At 35.7% G+C, this 14,194-nt stretch overlaps 1 protein-coding gene across 5 annotated transcripts in view; it reads left to right on the plus strand.

Annotated features, from left to right (window-relative positions):
* LMBR1 (limb development membrane protein 1) overlaps window positions 1-14,194 on the plus strand; it is a 220,603-nt gene that overhangs the window by 124,067 nt on the left and 82,342 nt on the right. For all 5 annotated transcript variants that reach the window (XR_015723765.1, XR_015723766.1, XM_045792226.2 and 2 more), the window contains exons 10-14: window positions 3,611-3,691; window positions 9,590-9,666; window positions 10,309-10,386; window positions 12,613-12,686; window positions 12,917-13,007. Coding sequence is in view for 3 of the 5 variants with exons in the window: in XM_045792226.2 (XP_045648182.1) it covers window positions 3,611-3,691; window positions 9,590-9,666; window positions 10,309-10,386; window positions 12,613-12,686; window positions 12,917-13,007 (401 nt within the window). In the remaining 2 variants the exon portion in view is untranslated. The remainder of the gene's footprint in view (window positions 1-3,610; window positions 3,692-9,589; window positions 9,667-10,308; window positions 10,387-12,612; window positions 12,687-12,916; window positions 13,008-14,194) is intronic.

Genomic DNA, 14,194 nt, shown 5'->3' on the forward strand with positions numbered 1-14,194 from the left:
CCTGATGTGGGACTCGATCCCGGATCGCCAGGATCACGCCCTGAGCCGAAGGCAGACGCTTTAACGACTGCGCTACCCAGGCGCCCAGAAAGAGACTCTTGATAATTAGAAATAATGACCTATCTAAAGAACTAGTAGATAAAGAACTTCTTTAGAAGATAGGTAAAAATGGCAAAAATAGGAGAAAAGAGTTTAGAATATTAGAGAACCAGTTCAGGATATCTAACATCCAACTAACAGGAATTCCAAATGGGAAGAGGAGAGAAAATTTCCCAGATCCGAAGGATGTGAATTTGGAGATTGGAAGGGCTCATTAGTGCCCTGCGTAGTACACGGAAAGGGACTCGCTGCAAGAACACTGGGAGCAAAGATCCCATGCATTTCACAAGATGGAAAGCAGTTCACACTCAAGGGGACAGAAAGAAGAACTTCAGACTTCTCAGAAGCACTAGAAGCTGGAAAACAATGAAACAATGACTTAATAATTCTGAATGATAATTAGTTTTGACCTAGATTTCATATTTAACCAAACTATAAGAGCAAAGATAAAATATCCAGTCTTATGTAGTCTCAAAAATACTACCTCCCATTCATCTTTTCTTTGCAAGCTGCTGGAGAGGCCATGTGCCACTTAAATAAGGGAGCGAAGCAGTGAGAAAGGCAGAGTTGGAAATAAGAGATGTGCCATAGGAGAGGAGAGAACAGGGCCTGGGATGCCAGTGTGCAGCAGGCCCAGAGAGCAGCCTGGCCAGGCCAGGGCAGGTCTCAAGACTCCAGGAGAAGTTGCTCCCAGATAATGCAATGAATGGGATAACAGGAATTTAAACACCAAGAGAAAAAGATGTTTTGGGAGGAGAGGGTGGCTTTGAGACAGTGGTAAGTACATAGAAGACTAAGCAAATAGGAAAAATGACTACTACTAGCGGTGGGAAGAATCCTATGTGGAAAAAAGGAAAGCTAATCATAGTTTATTATGTGAAGCAGTGGATGGCATTTCTTTTGTAATAATGCAGACATTGAATATTGATGTAACCAAAATGTCCAATAATCCACGTGGTGGGGGGGGAATGGCAAGGGGTGTGGTTTGGTAGGAAGGGCATAGTTAATACTTGGAGCTGGAAAATTAAGACCCAGCAAGCGAAGCTGTTTATTTAGTGCTAGGAAGACAAATACTGAAAGAATCAGCTAAACAACTTGAAGTGGCTGTCGTTGGGTAGGTGGAACTGGGAAGAAGGCAGCATGTATGTATGTGCCTTGTGCAAGTATGTGGCACTTGGAATTGTGTGCATGTTTCATTTTGATAAAGATAAAATTAAAAAAAAAAACACTTCAGAAGTTAAGACAAGTAGTATGGAAGGTATAAAATCAAGTTTATCAGCTGTTATAAAAAATTATACTGAATGCAAATACTTTATTTTAGTAAATGTAAATGGGCTGAATTCCACTGTTAAAGAACAAGAGCCTATCAGATTGGTTTATTCAGCCGTTTTTCTATAAGCACCTATCTGATTGGGCTTTGTTGTTTCTCCTGTTTGATCACATTTGTGGAACCGCTTGTCAAAGTTCTCTGCCTCCCCTACTCAAGGAATTAACATGTGACTCTGACCTATGCCATTAGGACACTGGAAGTTTAGTCTCGATCCTAGCAACATAAAGACTGAAAAATTTTTTCTTGATCTTAGCAACATGAAGACAAAATAGTTGGGACTGGCCCATCCCAGGTATAATATTATGAGGAGACAGTCCATCTATTCCTGCCACCTGGAGCCTCCCAGCTGCCTGGTTCCTCTCCTTTCCAGGAAAACTGGAAGTTTTTCTGCTGGTTCTGTCTCATGACTTCCTTTTCTGTTTTAAGCAGTCAGTCAATTTCAGTTGCTTATAACCAACGAACTCTAACTGATAAGGTTAAACCTCAAATAAGATTCAGCTCTCTCTCTCTCTCTCTCTCACTCACACACACACATATATATACCTTTAATTTTAGTCTTTCTTTTTTTGTCTCTTATATGTAAGTCTGTAATAAATCAGTAAGTAAGGCAGGTAAAAACAAAAAGAGAGTAGAACTTAATGTCCACAAAACAGAATTTAAGCGGAAAAACATTAAAGACAAAGTGGGTCATTATCTAAAGATAAAAGGTGTGATTCATAAGGCAGGTGTAACAGTCTTATAGGAACCCGAAAAATTTAGCAGACAAATACAAATACATAATGAAAAAAAACTCTTTAAAACTGAGAAAACCTAACCAATAAAGGTACGTTTGTAGTGGGGGATTTTAACTTATCCATTTCAGAATTTAATGGATAAAATAGAAAGAATATGGAGATATACAAGTCATTATAGAAATAAGTAGAAAATGTGAATAGGGAAAATCCATGTGAAAAACATCTGAAAAGATGCTCAACCACATTTAGGGAAATGCATGTTAAAGTAACAATAAGAAAACATTTTTTTATCCAACATTTTTGCCAAAATTCAAGAATTACAACATCCAGTGCTAGGGAAAATATAGGAAGAAAATAGGTACTTTCAAGAGCTATACACGGAAATGTAAATTATTACAATAAGTTATTTTTTCTTTTTTTTCTTTTTCTGAGAGAGACTGAGTGCATGTGTGTGCATGTGAGCGTGGAAGTAAGGGCAGAGGGAGAGAGAGAGAGAATCTTAAGCAGGCTCCATGCCCAATGCAAAGCCTGTCTTGGGGCTCGATCTCACGATCCTGAGATCATGACCTGAGCCGAAATCAAGAGTCCAATGCTTAACTGACTGAGCCACCCAGGTGCCCTTACTTTTTAAAATTATTACAATATTTAAATCATTACAATAAATTACAATATTTGGATGGAAGTAACCTTTAAATATCTCTTTACTGTAAATGCTTATATCCTTTGACTCGGCAATAGAAATATTGGAATCTGTCCTAGAGAAACAATAGAATTAGAATGTCCTGGATATGCATACAGAAATTTTTGTTGCAACATTGTGTGTAGTTGCAAAGAATAGAGGAAAACCTGACTAGTCATAAGTGGAATAATTCTGAATAAAATTGAAATGCATCCATACTTTGGAATGTTATTCAACTGTTAAGGGAATTGGCACTATCTGTAAACATGGATGTATCATTGACTAGGAAAGCAAGTGGTAAAATAACATGTCCGATTTAACTCATTCCTAAAAATATATAATAGAAATCATGTGTGTGGTATATATGAATATTTACATGATCATGAAGAAAGGTGTGGAAGCACCAACCGGGCTGTTATCAATTGTCACTTTAGGGGGGTGGGATAGAGAAGGAGATCGTGACTTTCTTTCACTTTCTATAATCATGATACTTTTGTCATTAATGAAAAATTAACAGATCAAGTAAAAATTTTATTGAAGAAGGCATTTTCTAGGAAACATGTAGTATTTAATCAGCAAGAACTTGGTGGTCTTAAGTAGTAAAAAAATGAATATGTTTTCCTGTGAATCACAGCAGCATTTGTTTTTATTCTCAGGGATCAGGATTTGTAGTGTGTTATCTTATATTTTAATTAAATATGAGGGCTACCCATTCTGTGCTGTCAAGGTTCTGTTGTAATGCTTCTAAAATATTTTTGCTTTTGATAGGGCTATCTTCATCAGTGGAATACAATATAACGGAGTTGGAGCAAGAACTTGAAAATGTGAAGACTCTTAAGACAAAATTAGGTACTGTACATTTTTGTTCTTGACTCATGTACTGGTCTTGGATTCTTTCCAAAGACTTTCCTGTAGTCTGAAATATTAAAAAAAATTATGAAATCTTTAGTTTATATTACAAGCTTCCAATCTGTCCAAAGCTATTGATACAGACTGTTTTTTAGTTTGGGGAGAGGATAAACATGTATATACTCCCTTTTTTGTTTTGTTTTGTTTTGTTTTGTACGTGCATAAAATGACTTTTCGGATCCTGATGTTCAGACATGTCACTCTGTTGTCTCTTCACTTGTATTATTGCTGACAAGTAATCGTCTGTCATCCTCATCTTTTGAATTGTCTTTTTTTCTCTCTCTGCTTTTAAGATGTCCTCTTTGTCATTGACTTTGCACAGTTTGACTCAGATGTGCTTTAGAGTAGTAGTCTTTATGCTTCTTATTCATTGGGTTCATTGAGTCTCTTGGATCTGGGAATTTATAGTTTTCATCTGATTTGGAACATTTTTGGCCACTGTTTTTCCAAATGTTTTTTTCTTTTCCTCTCTGTGCCTCCCTTTCAGGGACTCCAGTTACATGTACACTGGCCCACTGGAAGTTGCCCCCCAAACTCACAGATTTTCCTTTATTTTCCGGATGTTTTTCTCCGTGTGTTTCATTTTGTATAGTTGTTATTACTATATCTTCATGTTCACTGCTCTTTTCTTTTGAGTATATAATCTGCATTTAATCCCATCTTTTTTTTTTTTTAAAGATTCATTCATTTGACAGAGATAGAGACAGCCAGCGAGAGAGAGAGAGAGAGAGAGAGAGAGAGAGAGAGAGAGAGAGAGAGAACACAAGCAGGGGGAGTGGGAGAGGAAGAAGCAGGCTTCCAGGGGAGGAGCCTGATGTGGGGCTCCATCCCAGAACGCCGGGATCACGCCCTGAGCTGAAGGCAGTTGCTTAACGACTGAGCCACCCAGGCGCCCCTAATCCCATCTATTGTATTCTTCTCAAACACTGCAGTTTTTTTTTTTTGTTGTTGTTTTGTTTTGTTTTTAAATAGGCTCCACGCCCAGCATGGAGCCCAGTGCAGGGCCTGAACCCGTGACCCTGAGATCAAGACCTGAGCTGAGATTGAGTTAGAGGCTCAACTGACTTAACCCAGGCATCCTCAGACACTGCAGTTTTTAAATTTAGAAGTTCTGTTTAGACCTTTTAGTCTGTGATTTTAGTCCACTTTTAAAAAAAATATGGAATATATATGTTTTTATCTGCTAATTCTAACTTCTGTGTTAGTTCTTGATAGATTTTGATTGATTGACTTTTCTTCTCATTATTGTGTGTATTTTTGTGCTTTTATGCTTGCCTGGCAATTTTTGATTGGACAGTGGACACTGAGGATCTTATTGCTAGGTGCTGATATTTTTGTATTTCCGTAAGTGTGGAACTTTGTTCTGGGATGCAGTTAAGTTACTTGGAAGCAGTTTGATATTCTTGGGTTTTGCTCTAAAGGCTCGTCAGGTAGGACTAGAGCAGCATTTCCTTTAGGGCCAGTTGTTCCCACACTAAGGCAACAATGCTCCTGATTTATGAGGTCTCGTTCCTATCTTGTGGGACTTGGCCCTTTATGATGTTTGGATACTACTGTTCCATCTGACCTTTTTGAGTGGTTCTTTCTTCAGCTGTGGGTTGTTTGTTCATGTACCTGAGCTGATCTTTAGCCTACTGAAGACTCAAGGATGACCCTTTGAAGATCCATGGAGTTCTTTCTCTGAGGACTTTTGTCTGTGGTACTTTGCTCTGTATAGTCCAGCTAACTTGGTCTCTCCACACTCTCATTTTATGTCCTCAACTCAAGGAATGAGTTGGGGTTTGCTTGGGTTCCTGTGCCTGTACTGTGGCCAGAAAACTGTCACAAGACAGTAAGCAGGGGCAAACCCAGGGCTTGCCTTGTTTGCTTCCCATATCTCAGAGATCATTGTCTTTCTGTGACCATACATCCAAGTCTTGAAACTGTTTCATATGCATGTATTTTTTGGTTTCCTAATTGTTTTAGCATGGATGGAAAATTGGTCTCTATTATTACTGTCTTCAGAAATGAAGTCCAGTGTTTTGTTGCTGAAAATTTATTCATTGTCATTTTCTTTTTTATTGAAGCATAATTACCATGTTATATTAGTTTCAGGTGTACAATATAGTGATTCAACAATTCCATATATTACTCAGTGCTCATCATGATATTTCACCCATCCTCTACCCACTTCCTGTCTGCCAGTCACCAGTTTGTTCTTTGTATTTGAGTCTGTTTTTTTTGTCTTTTTTTACTTTGTTTTGTTTTGTTTCTTTAATTCCACATGAGTGCAATCATATGGTATTTGTCTTTCTCTGACTAACTTACTTCACTTAGCACAGTATACTCTAACTCTGCCCATGTTGTTGCAGATGGCAAGATTTCATTATTTTTTTGTGGCTGAGTAATATTCCTCTGTGTGTGTGTGTGTGTGTGTGTGTGTGTGTGTGTGTATGTATGTGTGTGTGGTGTATGTAAATGTATATATATCCCGTCTTTATCCATTCATCTGTGGATGAACACTTGGGTTGTTTCCATGTCTTGGCTATTGTAAATTAATGCTACAGTAAACATTGGGGTACATATCTCTTTTTGAATTAGTGTTTTTGTTTTCTTTGGATGCCTAGTATTGGAATTACTGGATTGTTTGGTAATTCTATTTTTAATTTTTTGTGAAACCTCCATAGTGTTTTCAGTGGTGGCTGCACCAGTTTGTATTCCCACCAATAGTATTTGAGGGTTCCTTTTTCTCTACATCTTTGCCAACACTTGTTATTTCTTGTGTTATTGATTTTAGTTATTCTGAGAGGTATAAGATGATATTGTGGTTTTTATTTGCATTTCCCTGAGGATGAGTGATGTTGAGAATCTTTTCATGTGTTTGTTGGACATCTGGATGTCTTCTTTGGAAAAATGTCTATTCAAGTCCTCTGTTCATTTTTTGATTTGGTGCTGGGTTGTGTAAGTTCTTTATATATTTTGAATATTAACCCTTTAGTGGATATATCATTTATAAGTACCTTCTCCCATTCTGTAGGTTGCTGTCATTTTCATTTTCATAAACCACACCGTATTGTCTAAAGTTCCTTTATTCATTCTGCTGTTGATGGATATTTGATGTGTTTATCTTTTGTTATTATGAATAATATTGGTATAAACATTGTTCTCCATGTCTCTTGGTACATATGTTTTTCAGGGTACCTACCTGGAAGTGGAATTATAGGATCATTGAGTATGTGGATATACAACTTTTTAAAAATAATGTCAAATTATCTTCCCAGATAGTTTTATTATTTTGCATTTGTTTTGGGCATGTCGCTCCTGTTGCTCCACATCTTTGTCAACAACTGAAAGTGTCGGACTCTACATTTTTACCAATTTAGTGGATATGAAGTGGTTTTCACTGGTGTTTTATATTGTATGTCCCTGATTTGTGTTTCCAGTGTTCATTTAGCTTCTGCTTGAAAAACATCTGCTAGTATTTCATTAGTGCTGGTTTGTTGGCAATGACTTCTCTCAGTTTTTGTTACCTGAAAACATTTTTACTTACCTTCTCGTTGGTAGGGCATTTTTACAGAATTTAGAATTTTTTTTTTTTTAAAGATTTTGTTTATTTGATAGAGACACAGAGAGAGAGGGAACACAAGCAGAGGGAGAGGGAGGAAGCAGGCTTCCCACTGAGCAGGGAGCCCGATGTGAGGCTCAATCCCAGGACTCTGGGATCATGACCTGAGCCGAAGGTGGGTGCTTAACGACTGAGCCACCCAGGCGCCCCAGATTTTAGAATTCTTATTTGGTAGTTTCAACATTGAAAAGATGTCTTTCTAGTATCTTCTGATTTCTGGTTAAAAGTTGTGTTGTTGCCCTTTTGAAAGCTTTTAAGATTTTCTTTTTGTCTTTGTTTAGTAGTTCTACCCTGATATGCTCAGGTTTGGTTTTCTTTGTGTTTATTCTTCTGAGATCTGCAGCACTTTGTAAGTGTATGGCCTAGTGTCTTTTATCCATTTGGGGACTTTTTGGCCATTGTCTCATCAAATATTGCTTCTGCTCCTTTTCTTTTAGTTCCTTTGACCCTAGCTGCACATGTGCTAGACCTTTTCACTCCTGTATTGTTTTCTGAGTTTCCCCTCCTTTATCACATTCTTTGAGCCATGGTATTTTCTATTGATGTGTCTTCCATTTCATTCTTTTCAGCTGTATCATAACTATTGCTAAATTATCTCTTCAAGTCTTAATTTTACAGTATTTTTCAGTTCTAGAATTTTCAGAATTTTGTAGTTATTTTGTAGATTCAAATTATGACATTTGCCATCTTGTCATTTATCTTATTGGACATATTAGTCATTTTAAGGCCTCTTTCTGGTAAGTTCAATTTCTGGATAAACTGAAAGTCTGTTTCTATTATCTTTTTTCTTTGTCCTATCTCCAGGGAACATTTGATTGTCAGGTGTTCCTTTTCTTTTCTTTTTCTTTTTTTTTAAAGATTTTATTTATTTATTTGACAGAGAGAGAGACAGCCAGCGAGAGAGGGAACACAAGCAGGGGGAGTGGGAGAGGAAGAAGCAGGCTCACAGTGGAGGAGCCTGATGCAGGGCTCAATCTCATAACGTCGGAATCATGCCCTGAGCCGAAGACAGATGCTTAATGACGGAGCCACCCAGGCTCCCTGAGTGTGAGGCATTTCTTACACAAAATAAAAACTCTGGATAATGTTTTTTTCTTGAGAGGGTTTACTTTTTCTTCTGGTAGGCAGTTAGAGTAGGGACAAGTCCTTTCGTCTATCTGGGCTGGTGATCGTTCCAGAGTGGCTTTGGTCTTCACAAGGGGCGGTCAGTTTGCAGTTTGGCCTTGCTCCTAGTGTATAGCTTTCCTAAGTGAAAGCCTGGGTGTTTTGTTGTTGACTCTGATACCATCTCTTCATGAACCCTGAACTTTAGTTTTTATCTCAAGAAATGTGAACGCCACAGAAGCTTTGCTCTTTGCTGTACCTTCCTGTCACTCTGTCAGCCTGCTGGCCACTGGTGCCTTGAAGGGCAAGAGGCTGAATGTTAGGCTCCCTTTCTTTTCTTTCCTTTTCTCTGTGATCATAACCTCTCAAATTTTAGCTGCCTTGGTAGTCCCATACTCCAATTTTTGTTTTCCTGATGCTGTTGAGTTTGCTGAAAGCATTGCTTCAGCATCATTTTCTTTTACCCACTAATATTTGCTTGATTTCTCAGCTTCATGGGGCCATGTCAGTTATATGTTAGAAAACTCTGTTGAAGATAGTGCAAATGTGAAGGCTCACATCAATCCATTTCACAGAGTATTGACCTCACAGTTTTGTCGTGGTAGCTCTGTGATTCCTCCATGCAGATTTTTTTTCTTGGTTAAGTTTGATTTGTTTTTTACCAGTTGTTCATAGCATGAGGATTGGTATGATATCAGCTAGATCACTGTAGCTGGAAGTTTGCTTCCACCTTTAGTAAACTGGAGATATTTATCTTTAGATTAGAGGGGATTTTTACTCATGTTACTTTATTCACTCAAATCTATATCAATATGTAAATCTACATCAAATGCAAATATTTCTATATTTTAATAGTAAGCTGTGTATTAACAGTACATTTTATTAGCAACTGAAATGTCTTTACAGAGCTAAAATGTAATCATCATAGAATTGAGGTATTTAATGTAGCAAAGTGATTTTAAAAGTCTGATTTTTATAGTTTGTGGAGGAAAATTAAAAATAATTTATGTTTGTGAAAAAGAAATTATATAAAAATAATACATACTGGTTATAGCAGTAAGGAATGAAAATGTGGGTCTGGAGAGAATTTTTGGAAATCTTTTGTTGTATTTTGTTTTTTTTCCTAATAGAAAGGCGAAAAAAAGCTTCAGCATGGGAAAGAAATTTGGTGTATCCTGCTGTTATGGTTCTTCTTCTTATTGAGACAGTAAGAATTTATTTGCCTAGTTAAATAAAGCAAATTATTTTTTATTTATTTATTTGGTATTTGAGTATGGCAACTTCCTCAGCTAAATGGTTTCAAGTAAACTGGTTTTCTATCAACAGGATTAAAATCCATCTATACCTTTATTTGGAAAACCCCAATAGAGCAAAAATGGTAATTGCATTTTTAAAAACTCCTCAAGATTAACTCTTTCTTCATGAAAGCAGGACATTTATTCTTTTGTGCTGTTTAGAATTAAGAGACGAGGTATTGCAGCTATCTTGCTTCAGACTCTATGATGGGATGTGAAAATTATATTATTAAATTAGTTTTGATAACATTTTAATCATTTTTTAAATCTGTGGAGTTGTGGCTTTCCAATTGGTGGAATCCGTCAGTAACTGAATCTATATTATTAGCTTTAGTCACAAGCTTTGAAATTGTAATAATTTGCAGAAGCTTTTAGAGTTTACTCTGGAGTTTTTGCAGATAGTTTGATTACTTTCAGTTTGATTGTGGGTAGAATTTTGATCTTGACTTCTCTGTTCTGAAGCATATATTTGGTCGATAACTTAGATTGTAATACATGTGTACTTACAAAATATCTGTGAAATTCGGAACTGATGATCATTTCTTATGTTGTAGTCCATCTCGGTCCTCTTGGTGGCTTGTAATATTCTTTGCCTGTTGGTTGATGAAACAGCCATGCCAAAGGGAACAAGGGTAAAGTGCTTTAAATGTCTTTCTTTTGCAAAAGTGTTCTGTATATATACCGAGTGTTTCAAATAAGTAACTTAAAACATCACCTTTCTGCACTTATGTTTCAGGTTGTATGAATTTCTTTATGTAAAGAGCCTTCATAAACAGTGTTTGTGAACTGTGACTTTTGTTTCTAATTTCTTACTTTCCGTTGGCCAATCCTTTTATCAAATATCAGAGTTTCCTTTTAGATTTTGTATCACAGTTTATTTTTGTTTTACTAAAGTTCATATTTGTAATTCTTTAAGAAAATGTGTACTCTGAAATAGTGATGTGGAAGGAGTTTATTAGATCGATTCATAGTGTTTGCAAAAGATCTTGATATATGGTTGGTAGGGACTTATGTTTCAAAAGAGTCACACATTTTATGAAACTGAGTCAAATGTTTAGTTACTGGAGGAGAGTCAGATGTACATCTTTTCATGAATTAACTTTGTTTTCTGTCTTGTTTAAACGTTGATGATTCTATTAAATTCTCTTAGCCTTTTTAAATATATCTTCCATATAGAAGGTAGTTATCACTAAAGATTCATATTTGGTGTACTTCTAGGAGTCTCTGTAAACTTTTGATGACTTAAAGTTAGCATTTACATTTTAACGTTTTCTTATATTTTTCGAAGTCAGTAGCTTTCTTATTCCCCATAGAAAGGACTTCAAAATTCTTCCAGGGTTTTAGTGCTGCTTCTCTCTCTCAGCCAGAGAATGTATACTTTTCCTCTCATAGAAAAAAGCCAATATCAACCTAAATTTCTTCCCTTCAGTCCAAGATGAGATACTCTTTTCTTTCAAAGCTAATTTTTTTTCAGCCGTATTCTCCAGTTAGATGCTGCCCTGCTCTAACTTTTGCTGGACCTTGTGCCTTCTGTTACTGCCCATTGTCTAGCCTGCCAGCATGCTTTCCATGTGCCTCATTCCACAGGTGAACAGCAACACTAAATAGTACTTTGTCTGCAACCTGGTCTTTATCTTTTGTTTAGACCCAAATTCATTGATAGAGCAGGAAGTTATCTACTGCGTTGGCTTCTATTCACTTTGTAACCTTCTTTTATACATTGCACAATGCGTAAGTCCCAAGCCCCCATGGTACATTTATGGACCATCCCCTTAGTGTATCGTAGAGAGGGACTTATACCTGGTAGGGCCCACGCATAATTGTTTAAATAAATCAGATCATCTTAATCCTGCCTGGAGGACTTCTCTTGAGACAGGGAATATTTCCAAAATGTTTTTCACCCGGCCAGTAAGCTTTCTATTAGCATTATTCATTTCTTTGTCAAAAGATTGACAAAAAAGTGATAGTTCTTAGATTTATTTATGTATGTAAAATTTCCATGAGTATTCTTACTTCTTTATGTCAAAATTAGAATGTATACATGACATGTATGGTGTTATTTATTGGTTTATTTTTTATTAACCTCACTGTACATTCTTAATTTTCCTGGTATTTTTGTTTGATACAATTAAAGCTGATAGTAGAAAAGTAGCTCATATTTGAATACTTCCTTTAATTGGTAAGCTTTGAAAATATTCTTTCTACTTTAGTAAGAAATTATTTTTTTACCTGTTTGGTCTCGTTAATAAATATTAGTTTTTCTGCTTGTTTTTTTAAGTTCTAGATAAAGATAGGTTTTGACAATAGGTATAATGTTTTGGAAAAATGTGTAGTGTTACATTAAAAAAAATCTGTGTTAATTAAGGTATGTCTTTTAAAAATGTCTGAATTCCCAAGGAAGATTTGGGGAATCAAAACTTTCAACTGTAGAAATAGGATATGCACATTCACTTTCTTTCTATGCTTAGCCTACTTTGATACATTTTAATTGTATAATTTTTATATGTTGTTTCAGGGTTCATTTAAATAATTATATGTTCTATTCCTGTGGTACTGTTTTAAAAAAATTTCTTCCAACAATATTCAGGACAATAAGCATAATATCAATAAGCATAATATCATTTTGATAAGTAAATTACGTTTGAGATAAATCAGAGATGTTTAGAGCTTGTTAAAATTATTAACACGTGCTTGCATTAGTTGATGAACGTAGTCTAATGTCATGTTTTATTGTCCTTTAAAATCTAGATGTTATTCTAGGGTATTAAACATTCCTAATTCCTGTATTTATGAATCAGTTTTAGGGAAAGCAAATACATAGTGTCATTGAATTCTGAAAAGTGATTTTTTCCCCCCAGGGTCCTGGAATAGGAAATGCTTCTCTTTCTGCTTTTGGTTTTGTGGGAGCTGCACTTGAAATCATTTTGATTTTGTATCCTTTCTTTAACTAAACATTGTTTAACAAATTTTCTGTTTAGTTTCCTGAGACAGTGGTAATTTACTAAGACACTTGTCTAAAAGGGAAAAACAAGTCAGTCTTCCTCAAGCACGCCAAGTGGCTTTTTGTTTTGTTTTTCCTTTGGACCTTAAGAGTTTCTGGAGACTACTGAGAACTTAAGGAAACTTGCATTCTTTGGAGAGTTTTTTCCTTGATTCTCACAGCTATCTTATGGTGTCCTCTGTTGTCGGTTTCTATAGCCTCCGATTTTTTGGAAATTTTATTCCCAAGAAGGATGACACAACTATGACAAAGGTAAGGTAAAGTTTTAGGTGGCTGTGCCTCCCTTTTACGTTCAAAGGCAAATGAACTGTTTTATTTTGTAATCGCCCTGAATGGTTCATTTGCAGTGATAGGTATTTGTTTGTAAATTGCATAAACACAAACTGAAAGATTTTCAGAATGCTGAAATGAGTGGGAAAAGGATGTGCTGCTCTGTTTAATTTGGATGGCATCCATTCACTTGTAAATGCATAGAACCGCAGAGCTTGTTAACCAGCTACAGAAAACTGTTGAAAGGACTCTTTCTCCTCTAAAGAAAACGTATTGCTAATGAGTAACTTTGATTGTGCAAACTGTACTTCAGGGAGCTTGTTTGAAATCTGAAGAACTTAGTTGCTACAAGTAGTAGAGACAAAGTATTTCAAATTTGAATAATTAAAGCAAGACGGAAGAGTTCTATTCAGAAACATTTTGTAGTCTGAGGCTAATTTGACTTCCTACAATGTGTCATTGGCTTTGGAATAACAAAGACTGTTACCTTATATAGTGACTACATCTTTTTAAAATATTCCCACAGGCTGACCATGAAGAATAAGTAATAAGAGCTGCTGATTTCTTTTCTTTTTATTATATATCACAGATTTTCAGCCTGTTTTAAAAGGGAAAAGTTATTTTATGTACTTTATGTACCTGTCTATAGAATGCTATGACTTGTTGAGATACTTAGCATCTAGTTTAAGTGATCATCAGCATTAATCAGTATTTTCAGCTCCTTTTATTTAATATGAAAGAATAAGCATAGGATACATTGGAAATGAATTATTAAAATTTAGGGGTTTTAGATTTCTAGCTTTTTGGTATTAAATCTTATAATAGTTGAACGTATTTGAAGTAGCATATATCTTGAGCAGTAGTCTGGCTTTAAAAATACAGTTAGAAGTATTAAATGTATTCATTCTATTTTACTTGACAGGCAAACCTTTTTAAAATTGGCAACCTCGGTCAGTAATGTAAAATGCGTTGTTCGAGGTGTAACTTAAATGTTCTAAACTTCATATTTGTGCTAGCTACTGTAAATATCTTCTAGAACTTTACAGATGTAACTTTAAATATTTGTAGAAAACGTTTCTTACTCTCTTTAAATTCTATATTGAGTAATATCATTAAGAAGTTAGCAAAGTACAGTACGATAGTACAAGGTAAGTAGAATGTGCAGTTAA

This window comes from Ursus americanus, chromosome 3 (genome assembly GCF_024610735.1).
Source record: "Ursus americanus isolate L20-20 chromosome 3, mUrsAme1.1.p, whole genome shotgun sequence".
In the NCBI taxonomy this organism is placed as follows: domain Eukaryota; kingdom Metazoa; phylum Chordata; class Mammalia; order Carnivora; family Ursidae; genus Ursus; species Ursus americanus.